The sequence below is a fragment of the Staurois parvus genome, unplaced genomic scaffold, assembly GCF_062004578.1.
Source record: "Staurois parvus isolate SC_StPar_1 unplaced genomic scaffold, SC_StPar_1.0 ptg000097l, whole genome shotgun sequence".
Classification (NCBI taxonomy): domain Eukaryota; kingdom Metazoa; phylum Chordata; class Amphibia; order Anura; family Ranidae; genus Staurois; species Staurois parvus.
The window spans coordinates 2,828,765-2,842,446 of record NW_028317893.1 but is presented as its reverse complement, the minus strand read 5'-3'; the positions used below and the strand labels follow the sequence as shown (position 1 = coordinate 2,842,446).

At 40.0% G+C, this 13,682-nt stretch overlaps 1 protein-coding gene across 6 annotated transcripts in view; it reads right to left on the bottom strand.

Moving 5' to 3' along the window:
- ANKRD12 (ankyrin repeat domain 12) overlaps positions 1 to 13,682 on the bottom strand; it is a 179,822-nt gene that overhangs the window by 38,572 nt on the left and 127,568 nt on the right. For all 6 annotated transcript variants that reach the window (XM_089670995.1, XM_089670996.1, XM_089670994.1 and 3 more), the window contains 3 exons: positions 12,739 to 12,939; positions 11,386 to 11,528; positions 1,071 to 1,218 (listed from right to left, as the gene is read on the bottom strand). In XM_089670995.1, the coding sequence (XP_089527121.1) occupies positions 1,071 to 1,218; positions 11,386 to 11,528; positions 12,739 to 12,939 (492 nt within the window). The remainder of the gene's footprint in view (positions 1 to 1,070; positions 1,219 to 11,385; positions 11,529 to 12,738; positions 12,940 to 13,682) is intronic.

The following is a 13,682-nucleotide window of genomic DNA, read 5'->3' as shown; positions in this document are numbered from 1 at the left end:
AACATCTATCTGTGGGCTCATATCTTGCTAGCCTTACCACTGTAAATGATACAGTTTAACACAATCATGAGGCAGAGAAGGGTAAAACTAGAGAAGCAATAAGCTGCCTAAGCATCACATGCCAAGGTGAATGTTCATTTCAAGTTTACACCTTGTACAAAGCATACAGTACACAACATAATATATGTAGAAATACCAGAGAAATATTTTCGGTTTCATGCAGAAAAAAGTCATGACAGCTAAGAAAGGAGGCTACATGTAAAAAATAGCGCCTCTCATTCATCCTTTTGTCTATTCTCCTCCCACAGTGGGCGCAGCCCCTCCTTGAGCAGGTCTCACTCCATGAAACAATCACAATGGCAAAATAAAGGGGTGCACACCACACTGATCAACCACATCTGCTGATGAGCTAACAGAAGCTTCAGCTACAGTTCCATAAGGTAAGCATACTTGCCTTATCCCTCACTCCCGACAGCCAGTGCTCTCCTTCGCTGTCTGATGCTCATGGGTTATTGGAGGACCCTCTGCATCCTCATGTGCAACACAGGACCACTGATCCTGCCCTGAAGGTGATGATTTCAAAGAGGTCCAACTGGACGGGCAGCAAAATTGAGCTTATGGGCCAGGTTTCATGAAGGAGAGGAAGTCCGTAGAAGCAAGGGAATAGGTAAGTATTTATTTTACTCCTTTACCAACTTAGCCCTGTTGCGCTTTGTCTAGCCACAATGTCCTCTATACTAAAAATTCATCTTTAAAAATAAAAGAAGAAAAGCTTGTCCTGGGGTAAAATCCCAGAAACCCCCCTCTTTGGACACACATGACAATCCCCAAAGAAATGTGAAACCCCTTTAGACAACTGTTTAATAATGTTACAGTATTCAACACTGATTCCATATACCTCCTGTACCTGCTTTATATACTTTCTCTATGAATAATTTTGCTGAACTGTACTTGCTTTTCTGCATGTTCATCATCCATACCAATGTGTAATCTTGAAAACCTAAAAAAAATTATTATGGGGAAAAATAATAAAATGCAAGGATACATAAACAGGGTTAATTACAGCATACCTGTATAACTTTCCTCATCATCAGAAAGGGGAATTTCTTGTTTTAGTAGCTGCTCTAGTTCCTCAGAGTCAGCCACATCAATGGGACGTGCTCCATGTTTATTGGCCTGGAACGCATTGCCACCATGTCGAAGTAGTAATTTCACAATCTATAATGATAACAAAAATTTTAGGATCCTGCCTGGATAACTAAGTACAAGTTTTTGTTCAGTTCATAGAATACATTATACAAACACTAGAGAAGAGCGTGTTTCTTTTCAAGCTAACCCATAGCAACATGTGTCATTTTAAGTGTATTGTTCATTATACAACCTAGGTAGTGACTTATAATGCTTAAGTGAAAGTATTTTTACCAAGCATTTAGAAACACGAGGGGCGACAAGAGAACATCAGCACCAAATGGACTTTAGAAACATGGAGGATATTTGCACATATACAAATAATGGAATGTGGCATTCTGTAGAGCTATATACGAGCTCCAATTATATGGCAATTTTAGCACACAGTTTATCACAGATGGCCATATCAGTAAGCCAGCCACAGTGCAATACTGTTTTTCCATATTTCCAAATATGTGCTCAGGCATAGTTCAATGTGTACGACAAAGCACTCTCTTATTGTAACTCTTGTATGAAAAAATGTTTTAGGACTTGTAAACCACTTCAGCCCTGGAATTTTTACCCCCTTCATGACCAGACCATTTTTTGCTATAGTGCACTGAGCTATTTTAACTGGTATTTGCATGGTCATGCAGCACCTTACCCGAACTAAATTTATATAATTTACTTTTGACACAAATAGAGCTTTCTTTTGGTGGTCTTTGATCACCAGTGGGTTTTTTATTTTTTGCAATATAAAACGGAAAAAGACCGAACATTTTGAAAAAACAAAACAAAAAAACATTAAAAAAAATAAAACTTTCTTCATAAATTTTGGCCAAATGTATTTTGCTACATGTCTTTGATAAAAAAAACAAACAAGTGTAAATTGATTGCTTTGCGTGAAAGTTATAGCACCTACAAGCTATGTTATATATACTGGAATTTGTTCTTTTTTTATACTACTAATGGTGGTGATCAGTGATCTCTTCTAATGCGACTGCGGGAGTGGTGGTGGGCAGTCTGACACTGCCACTGACATCACCAGTGACATTAATACAGTGATCAATGATAATACTATACACTGTCACTATGCTAATGACACTAGCCAGGAAAGGGTTAACACCAAAGGCAATCAAGGGGTTAAATGTGTGCCTATGTGTAATGTATGCAAAGTGTGCTGCTTTTACTAAATGATCTGCAAAGCTGGGATGAGAAACTTACAGATTGCTCCCTCTATACAGAGCTCTGTGTTGCTTACCAAAACAGAGCTCTGGGCTGTGATTGTACACAGCCGGATCAGCAGGTCTCGGCTGTGAATCATTTGCCGGGACTTGCTGACAGGTACCTGCTGTGTAGAATCACAGTGATGCGGCCAGGGGGGCTGCGTGCACCCGAAATCCAGAAGTAGGCAGCGACATACCCGTGCGCCACTTTGCCTATGGGCAATCCATTTACAAGGACTAAATGTTGCAATGTTGATGAAGACTTTTTCTGTGTTCATACTGTATATTGTATGTTAGGGGAGCTGTCAAAGAGTTCCCTTTGTAGACATTTACTCCATGCATACTACTTTAAAAAAAAAATCAAGACAGAAGTATTAGATGTGCTCTCTTATAGACCAACTATACAGCAATCACGTGACTTTCAAAATAACGTTTAAAGTTCACTTGCCAAAATAATGTTCTCCAAAGATTCTAGATGCTAAATAAATAATTTTGCAGCCATGTTTGGCGATTCATCTTGCCCTCATCTCCTGTACTTTGCAAAGAACATTGCACTTTAACTCATTAAAGCCACTATATTTTATTACACACTAACCATCAATTAAATGGGATAAAATTTCTCCTACGTAAGCACATCAATACATTACGTACAAGAAGAAACTCTGAGCATTGTGGAATTATTATTCCTACCCTTAATACTGCACATGTAATATTGCTTGCCAAAACAATAACTTTGTGTGCTTAAACATTACTTGCTCTGTGCATGCCATGTCTAGTTTCTAAATGTGTATATCTTCGACTACCGCTGACAGCAAACCAAAGCACGGAGGAATGCAGCTGTGAGGAAAACAAACAGTGTTTTTTTCATTTGCTACTATGAGGGAGAGTGCACAACAACAGAAATGCACTGCGGATGTGTTTTTGCTTACAGTTCACGCCACACTACGTTCTGATGCGTTTTGTGTGTTCCTGTACAGTTCAGTGCAGAAAAAAAACGCAGCTTCTACTTTTTTTTTCTGCACCGGAAACTGACTGCACTAGTGTGAACTAGGGCCATTGGAATACATGGAAAACACTGCCCACCAACAAAGTTTGGGTGGCGGTGCCCAAGGTATATAAGAGGGAACAAACAGACTTGTAAGGCTTTTCCTGTCCAAGGCTAATAATACTGTGCTACATCTTGAACAAGGCAGCCATGCAAATACACTATATAATCTGTTAGAGAATATCTGTAGCTCTATTATTATTATTATACAGGATTTATGTAGTGCCAACAGTGTGCGCAGCACTTTACAAATGTGACTAGAGTAAATATTTTTTAAGCACAGTGATTTAACCCACTAACCAGAATACATTTTCCTCATATTGGAAAGAGCACTGTCAAATTCTGGATATTTCAGAGGAACCCTGAAGGAAGGTAAGCTGCACCAAAGAACTAGTGATTTGAGTAAGGGTGATGCTAGGAACTCAAAAAGTGGTATTAACCCCCCCCCCAAAAAAAAATCATTTTTATTCAATATACTGCAGCTTACCAATCATTAGATTTAGTGCTGTATCAGTTGTCTTTCCTTAGGCTATTTCCCCTCTGTTTTCACCTGGTGATCTGGCCAGTAACACACCTCCTGTATTAGAGTGCTCCTACTCTGGATGAACAAGTACAGGGAGCACCTTTAGACAGCAGCTATGTCAGTCTGGGTGGGGGAGTGTTAGTTGCACTAGAAGATTTAAATACTCTAACTAAAGCCAAACTCCAGCTAATACTCTACATGCAGTTACAGCAAACAGTTTTTCCTTTTGAGATAAAAGTATTAAAGGATAAGTTGACCTTTGGGAACATGTTCCACCAGTTTTTAGGGTGTAACATGCTCCCATAGCCGCAGCCACCGCCCACTGACCCCCCCCTTTCTGACAGACAGTATGGGGAAACTTTTCCCCGTACTATCTGCCAGATCGGAAAACAGTGCGGCCGTGTGGGGCGCTGCCCACATGGCCACGTCATTCATTCACGGACTTCCGTGAATGAATGAAGTTGCAGGTCCCAACAGCCTTAGTGGCTGTCAGCTTGCAGTTTTCAAAGAACTACCATGGCACTTCACAGCTTCATTGATTCTTCCTGTCATATCTGCTAGCTCGTAAATCTCGTACGGCCAAGCAGATATTTAGGTCTGCAGGAGACATGCATGGCATCAGTGGTCTACTGATCGCTGGTGCAATGGTTTCCAGGCTCATGTAGACAAAAATAATAAATGCACTTTTTTTTTTACCTGCAAAAAAATGTGCATTTATTATTTTTGTCTAAAAGGTGAACTTATCTTTAAAATTAAATAAATAAAAGATGATTATTGTAAGCACCCCTGTAAGTAATAAATGTTTTGTCTTATCCCTGTATTTGATACATTCAGCTGGAGAGCTGCTTGTTTTTCCAAAAAAAACAAAACGAAACAGACTTACTGGCTGGATCACAAGGTGTAAATAGAAGAAAGAACTTAAAAAAGAAAATGAATGCAGCCATCACATCTACAAAATGGTAAGCTGCAATATAATTGTTTGCTTTCGGATTTAATGCCACTTTAAAGTAAACCTGCTACACTTTAGGTAGGCAACACATATATCCTGCAAATACAAAGCCCAGAGAGATGAACAAAAGTACAGACTTAACACCTTGCTTTCAGCTAGCACTGGGAAGACAATACGGGGGATACAAAGGGGCTTATTTACTAAAACCGAAGAGTGCAAAATCTGGTGCAGCTCTGCATAGAAACCAATCAGGTTCCAAGTTCTATTGCCAAAGCTTAATTAAAAAAGCTGAAGTTAGAAGTTGATTGGCTGCCATGCACAGATACAACAGATTCTGCGTGCACCGGTTTCAGTAAATCTACCCCAACAGTCTTTACTGTTCTCTTCAGTAAGTCAGATCAGGAAAGACCACTATGCTGCAAGAATGGGCTTTGGGATGCCAAAACATATGGCTCTTTGATATTGATTTTGCCTTGCCATGTACTGTATATCCTAAAGTATTAACAATGAAAATTGAAGTTTGAGGATATGATGATAGATTGTGTTTTGGAAAAACAGCTTCCTTTATAAACTACTTAAAAGGTAGCATCTCAATTCCTTATGCAACATCAGGCAAGGACATTTTTTGCATTTATTTATATTTGCTATTATTGCTGTTAACATTTTACAGAGAAAAATAAATAAAAAAAATACAAAACTGCTCATGTGGCTATTAAGTATGTGTTTTCTTTATTGTTTAAACGACCAACTACTGTTCTGCGAGCAGGCAGGAGAAATTGGGTGTTTTAGGGTGAAACACAACATCACAAAATACATAGGTCTGGTCTCTTCGCAATGGTGAACCATAATACTACCATGAATGCCAACATTGGTAAAGTTGTATTGAACCTCAAAACAAAAATGTAATATATTGCACCTTACGAATCATTAGATAAGATGACTGCATTCGTTTTCTTTTCTTAGTCTTTTCCCCTCTGTTTTCACTTGGTAATCTGGACAGTAACACACCTGCTGTATTAGGGTGCATTCACTGTAGATGAAGGAGCACAGGGACATTTTTGAACAGCAGCATTTCCAGGCTGGGGGAAGGAAATGGTAGGCCTCATTCCATGCACACTGCAGCTGTCAAATGCCAATATTACAGGAGTTTTACTTTTTTTTTTGTTTCCTGCCCCTAAACACCCCTCTGTGTTAGCCTAGGTGTCCATGCACACAGGCATTTACAAGCATTTAGAGGCAGAGGCATTTAGGGACAGAAATATAAAGTGCACCAAAATCTGGTTCAGAAGAAGAGCGTTTGGGTAGAACAAATACCTGATGCGCCTAAACGTGTGTAAACAGGTCTAAACACGCCTAGGTGTTGCTGCCATATTAGTGCATTTATGACAAACAATTCCATTATTTTTTTTTTTTTCAATCTGCACTAACATCCATCCAGGACAAGCTTTTGGGGTATGCCCCCTTCTTCAAGGTACAAACAGTACGAATGCACAATTTTTAGTAGCGTGATAATAAGACAATCTCAGAAAAAAAAAACAAGAAATGAAATAATATTTCGGCCAATTAAATGAATGAACTCCCAAATGCTTGACGTGCCTGAACACATCTAAACATGTTAGGAAAAACAAGGCTTTAGCCGCGTTTTTAATGCTACTCTTCCCGTCAGGAGAAAGGCGTCCAGAAGAGCCTAGTGTACATGAGTACAAGACTACAACTATGCGAGGAGTTCCAAGGAACAAAAACCACAATGTAGCACAATTGTACACAAAGAGTAAAAGTGAAGAACACTGTATTTATTGATGTCAAAAAACATTAAAAGGGTTGGCAAAAGTCTGACTTGGGCATGAGGACACAAACCTTGTTGTGGACAGCCGGAGACATCCAGATGCCCCATGCCCCGGCTCTTCCATTGTGTGGTTCTCCCCAGAGATGGAAGAAAGCCGGCTGGGCTTGCAACCAGCGTATCGGGACACTGGGAAGCCTCATCAGATGTCACAGTAGCACCGGAAGTGCGCCACACTGCTGGTAGGAAGCCAATGTGAATAACCAGCAGTGTGAGCAGGGGATGGAATCGCTAAATCCCAGGCTCAGGAAACAGGATCAAGTTTAGCTCCGTACAGGATGTGAGATCACGGACCTGGCAAGAAGCAAGCCCGGACATCCGCGGTCTTCTGGACCCATAGACACATAGGCTGCAACCACAACATCAGTCCCTCCAAAACCTTTTTTTTTTTTTTTTTTTTTTAGGGACAACATTCCCCAATATGGGGGAAGAAAAAAGAAAATACATAGAGGGAGAAGAGGAGGACAAAGAAACAAGGCAAAACAAAAAAAGACAGGTAGTAGAAACAATAACACCCGAAGCCAGTACCATTAAAATCTTTAATTTATCTTCCAAAAACTTGATGATGCTGAACTTTCCCTCCTTCACAAAAGTTTTAAGTTTTGCCCCCTGTATTTTGGCTAACAAATTCAACCTATTTAAAGACCTGAATCGCTTCATACGCAATCTGACAGAAACGTGCCACCCTCACAGAACACTAGAAATTCTGAAGGACCCTCTGCACACTGGTATATACCCTTTCAAGCAGACTATGCAATAAATAGAGATATTTAGTTCACACATATTGCAATACATGCTTAAGCTGGCCAACTGCATCAAAGTAATCCCTCTATGGCCAGTCCTACTCTGCTCTGCCTACGCAAATGCTACTGTGGACACAATGCCAATATAGGGGAAAAGACACAATGAGGGAGAGCTACAAGGTTCAGGTCTGGCTACTGACCCAACAATACAACAAACAAGAGATCCCTGTGCTCAAATCCCAACAGCTAGTGCATGCATTTATCCATCAGGTGCTAAAGGGGTGTAACCACATATTAACACTAGAAATTCTGAACCCTCACAGAACACACTCATATTTGTCTGAAATCAGTGTTTCCCTTCTCACACTAAAGGCCTGTTCATGGATACCTTTTATCAGGTGACTTATAGAGACTTGCTCAGAATGTGTGAGAAGAAGCATCCCATAGGCCCAATTCTAATTTATCTCACAATGAACTTGAGAGCCTTAAGCAACTTAGAAAAAAAACATGACATCATTATCTAACAAGCTACAAAAGAGGTAGCGTGGTTGTTCAGGATAAAAAAAAATAAATTATCTAAATTAATCCTTCGGTCAGATACCGACACATACCGGGTCACGATCCTCTTCCAGCCTTTCAAAACCATTGAAACTACTGGTTGAACAAGCAGGTAGCAAAGGGGTACTCACCAGACAAGAACAGCAATTTTTGCTGCCATCCAGTTGCAGTACCCCTCACTTTTGCCACCAACCAAAAATACACAAGTCCCTAGTTAATCCTCCTGGTAGGCCTATTATGGCAGGTTTCTACAATCTTTAGTTTGCCAATTGCCCTCTTTCATTCGTAACTCTGGTCACATCATAGAGAACCTTCAAAAATATAGGCGGGAAGACCACTACCTATGGGCCTCACTTGAGTTAGTTCCCTGTACACATCTATTCCTCGTGAGATTGATCTTTCAGCACTCAAATATTTATAATGTAGGAACTCAAAACATCAACTCCCATTAAGCTCAGTTTCTGGTCGAGGGAACTGAATTTTGTCTTGAGGATAACTATTTCACCTTTCTGGACAAATATTATTTACAAATTAAAGGGACTGCTATGGGGTCCAATTTTGCCCCCTGCTATGCCAATATCACCATAGGTTACTGTGAAGAATGTTATATTTGGTACAATCCCTACGCCAAGCACATTATCTTTTTTGGCAGGTACATCAACAATGTGCTAATGATATGGGACAGCAGCAGAAAGGTGTTCTTAGAATTTACCTCACACTGTAATGATAACAAATTGGGTCTGAGATTCACATATGTTATTGATCCCATCAGTCTAATCTTCCTGGATTTACAACTTACCCTGGAGGAGGAATCAATAATCACTAAAAATTATATTAAGCCAACCAGTGGTAACTCTTACACTATACTAGTTGCCACCATCCTGCCTGGAGGAGGAACATTCCCAAAGGACAGTTCCACAGATTAAAAAGAAGCTGTATGGGGGTTCAGGACTATGAATTACAAGGCCATTAACTCCTTGACATATTCAGGGAGAAAAGTTACCCTGAGGATCTGTTGGTTGAAGCACACGTCATTTTTAGGGGGACATTCAACCAATAACATTTCCAATAAATCTTCAAGATGGATCTAATAGAAGATTTGCTACTGGTTATAACGAGGATTATAGAGCCATCAGGAATGTTTTTTAATGACACTGGCATATATTACAATCAGACCCCAAATTAGTACCTCATTTTCCTCTGGTTCCCCAAATAACTTTTAAGAAAGCACGGACCTTGAAAACCCATATAGCCCATAGTAAACTGAAAGGCTCCTTTTGTAACAAAGAAGATGATATCAGATGTTACTTTGACACTAGAGTCGGCATAATTCAATGCCGCAAGTGTGGCTGCTTGACATGCCAGGGTATACAACATGGGCAGTCCTCATTTACTCACAGCACTGGAACTCTTTATCCCATCAAACAGCTTATCACATGCTCCACGGATCATGTGGTATATGTTTTACAGTGCCCTTGCAAGCTACTATACGCACTAAGAGCGCCCTACGTAAGAGAACTGGCGAACACAGAAAGCTTATAAAAGAAGGCAAGGACAAACACAGTGTCCCTCGATACTTTGCCTCCCACCACAATAAAGTCCCTAGAGGCCTAACCGTGTTAGCCATTGAACATATTCCCCAGAATGTTCTTACAGATGAGCATTTTGCGTTTAAAAAAAAATATATATTTTGGATTTACAAATTAGGTACTCTTGCTCCCAATGGCTTGAATGAGTACATTGACATTCAAACCATTATTTGAACAGCCTGTTTTTTTTATTAGTGCTATTTGTTAATTCATTCTTGGTGTGTATTATTCTCTTCCTCTCGCTTGGGTAGTGTACATAAGCATAACATACACATTTCAATGGTTTCTCATGTGTATGTATATATATATATATATATATATATATACATATACATATATACACACACACATATATATATATATATATATATATATATATACACACACACACACACACACATTTGGATGAGTACAGTATATACACCTTTAACTGACAGAATATCTAATTTACACTTGAATTTTATATTACATTTGGAGGTCTCTCACCCCTTTAAAATTCTACATTCTGCTACTGGTAATGTATTACTTTGTATACTGTACGTAGTGAGCTGTAGGGGTTAATGCCCGATTGTTTTTTTAGATTACCCATCCCCCTGGCTCCCTTTAAAACATCTTTTGCTGGTTCCAGCAGTATGACCTGAAAAAGGGCATGCCCCGAAACATGTAGTCGTTGTTCATGGAATTGGAGCTTTTATTTCCTCCCTTGTGCTGCACTATTTAGCTTATGTGCCCAGAAATCCAGCTGCCCTAACCTGGAAAATTACATCCTGTCTGGAGCTTAACTCGATCCTGTTACCTGAGCCTGTGATTTACTCTGAGCGATTCCATCCCCTGCCCACACCACTGGTTATTCACGTTGGCTTCCTGCCAGCTCTGTGATGCACTTCCGGTGCAACATCTGATGAGGCTTCCCGGTGTCCCCATACACCGCTTGCAAGTCCAGCTGGCTTTCTTCCATCTCTGCGGGGAACCACACTCTAGCAGGACCAAGACATGGATCATCTGGATGTCTCAGCCCTGCCCCCCCCCCCCACCCCACTGCCTCATCACAGAATTTGACTGAAGACAGCAGAAGCCAATGTTTCCTGTTGCTCTCAGCCAAGCCTGTGAGTAACAGCAGAAAGAAGGGAAAGAGCTGCTACAGATGGGCACAGCGATGGATCAAATGAGGGTAACTATAAGGGGGCTGGGGGGGGGCATGTTGCTACGTAAACTTTTTTTACCTTAATGCAAGGAATGCATTAAGATAAAAAATGTCTAGGCTTTAGAAAAACTTTAAATACATTAACAAATTGAAGCCAAACTCTAATGCTTTGGAAGCAGTTATAGCAAACGGCTTTTATTGTTTTGGGATAACACTATTAGCTTCTAGGAGCAGAAAACAATGCTCATAATTGATTCTAATAGCTTAAAAAAATGCTAGTGTGTATAGAGTCTAAACATTTCACATAAATAGAAGATGATCATTTTAAGCACCCCTGTCAATGTTAAATAGTTTGTCCCATCCCTGTAACTGCTAAAACTGCAGGAGAGCTTCTTCTTCTTTTGAAAAACAACAGGCTAGATTGCCAGATGAAAATAAAAAAAGCCTAAAAAAAAAGAAAACTAGCCATGACATCTAAGAATTGGTAAGCTGCAATAATACCACTTTAAGCCAAATAATGAAGGAATTGCAATAAAAGAGGAAAAACTTAACAAACCCCCTCCCCATATTAAAAACTTTGAAAGCAGGAAATGCTTACATCTCTGTGGCCACTGCTGGATGCATCATGAAGAGGGGTGTCATCATCCAGTCCCTGGGTATTCACATCAGCTCCGGCAGCAATCAAAACTTTAGCAACTTCATAACACCCCATATTACAAGCTTCATGCAGTGGTGTCCAACCTGCAAAGAGAGTTCGTGAATACAATGGCTAAGTTATACTGTTTGAGGAATTGCAGGACACAAAGCTATCATGATAAGCAGTTTTAAACATATCACTGCAATGTGACTAACAAAGCTTTTTCTCCCCAGAAAGCCTGTCTTCAATGTAGGAGCTAAATATTATACACTTTTGTATTGCAAAATTTAACAGATGAGCAATAAACACCCCTTAACAAACTTATACAACATGAACCAATTAAGAGATTTTAAATAGGGAGATAAGGAAGTCTATTCCCCATATAAATACATTCCAAAAAATAAATTTATCGCAGCATGCTTCTTGCCAGTACATTAACTGAATGGCACCTTGTGCTGCTTCTTCCTCACACATCAGCTCTAAACAGGGAATGCAAGACTGATACCAGGTCAAATTCAGGTACGTACACTGCTTGCATTTAAAAAATACATTTATTGATGTAAAAACGATTAATGATCTGCATTAATGCGTCCTCTATATTTGCATAGAGTTCATCCATCACAAAATTTAAAATTTTGGCTTCAGACTACACGAAAGCACAAAAATATGTTGTGGAGTAATGTGGCAGTGCGCTCAGTCTTGGGACAAGGTCATCCAGTGGCCAGAGAAGGGATGACCCCCAGACACTGCTGCTAAGCAAGTTGGAGAGGAGTGCTGTCAGATAAGGACAGCATTTGGGACAGTGCCGTCAGCTTTTTAATACAGGAAATCTGTCAGGTTGCTTATCTACTTCATTCTGATACAGGCATGGGGCCGTCTAGGGAGGTGGCCAAGCATGTAAAATGGCAGCAGAAAGATGCAGGTAGGGGGTAGGTAAGAAAACCCTGCTCAGTCCTGATCAGAAAGCAATTACCAAAACCAATGACTGTGTGCATACGGGAGCACTGCACTGGCAGGAAGGAGGAAAGAGAACACAGCTTAGACCCCCTACTGGTTCTCTCCCCTCTACAGCATTGGCTCATCACTTCCTACACCTAGCTGATGGGAGTAGTGTTGCTGCAGTCTTTACTCCTGTCAGCCTGTAGTATTGAAGGATACTTGCCATGTGACAGCTCATATACTGTACCAGAGGTAGTGGCCCCTCATATCTGTCCTCACCCCCTTGTCTCAGACCACAGTGTGCAGCCATGGCTGCAGCAAGCGAGTTTTGCAACAACGGTGTCTAAAATATTGCTTAGTGACATTTATTATTACCTGCAAAATCTTTAACATTTACATTTGCACCAAGACGAATGAGCTCTTTCACTTGACTAAGGTCTCCTCGTATAGCTGCCATATGCAAAGGAGTTTCTCCACGTTCATTTCTTTTATTAACTTTGTCCTTCTGCCTTGTGGAAGATGTGGGGGTTTTCTTTTGAGTTGGTGTTGCTTGCGAAGGATGATTTGGAGTAGAGTCTGTGGATATGAAAACATATGGAAGCAATTCTAATATAAAGCTACTAGTAGGTAAAAATAGAAAAAGTGTCCGCTAAAGCAGCAGTTCTCTACTGCTCATCTGCCAAATATGCTGAGCAGGGCGGCACTTTGATTTCCAACCAAAATGCTTCATTTAAACCACAGAGCATACTTACATCTTAGCTATCCTTGGTGGATAAGTATTACATAAACTGCTCTCACCAGAGACTGGTAGATCTGCTAAAGGGCCCCTGTCTTTCGGTTCACACAGAGGGAGATCGAGCTATTTCTTAACAAGGAAGAAAATCAAGCTTCAAACTATTTGTCTACATTTACCCAATTTATTTTTCCCCACAACAAAAAGATCCACTTTATACCTAACCGTATTTTTTCCAAAACTTCTGGCAAATAGTAGACAGTTCCTAAATGAGCCCTTACTACTCTTATGTAGTGATTTTCAGTTCAGAAATTTATTTTCACATTCAAGATTTCAATTAGGGCAACAGAAGACAGAAGCACCTAGAATCACTTGTTTGACATTGCCTTTACTCAGGCAAGGCATGGATGCACCCAATAATAAATGTTCATTTGGTACAACTTCTAGCAAATGAATCAGGAAAAGAAAAATTCTCTCTCTCTCTCTCATATATATATATATATATATATATATATATATATATTTTATATATACACACACACACACACACACACACACACACAATTGTGTTGAAAATCATAGCAGT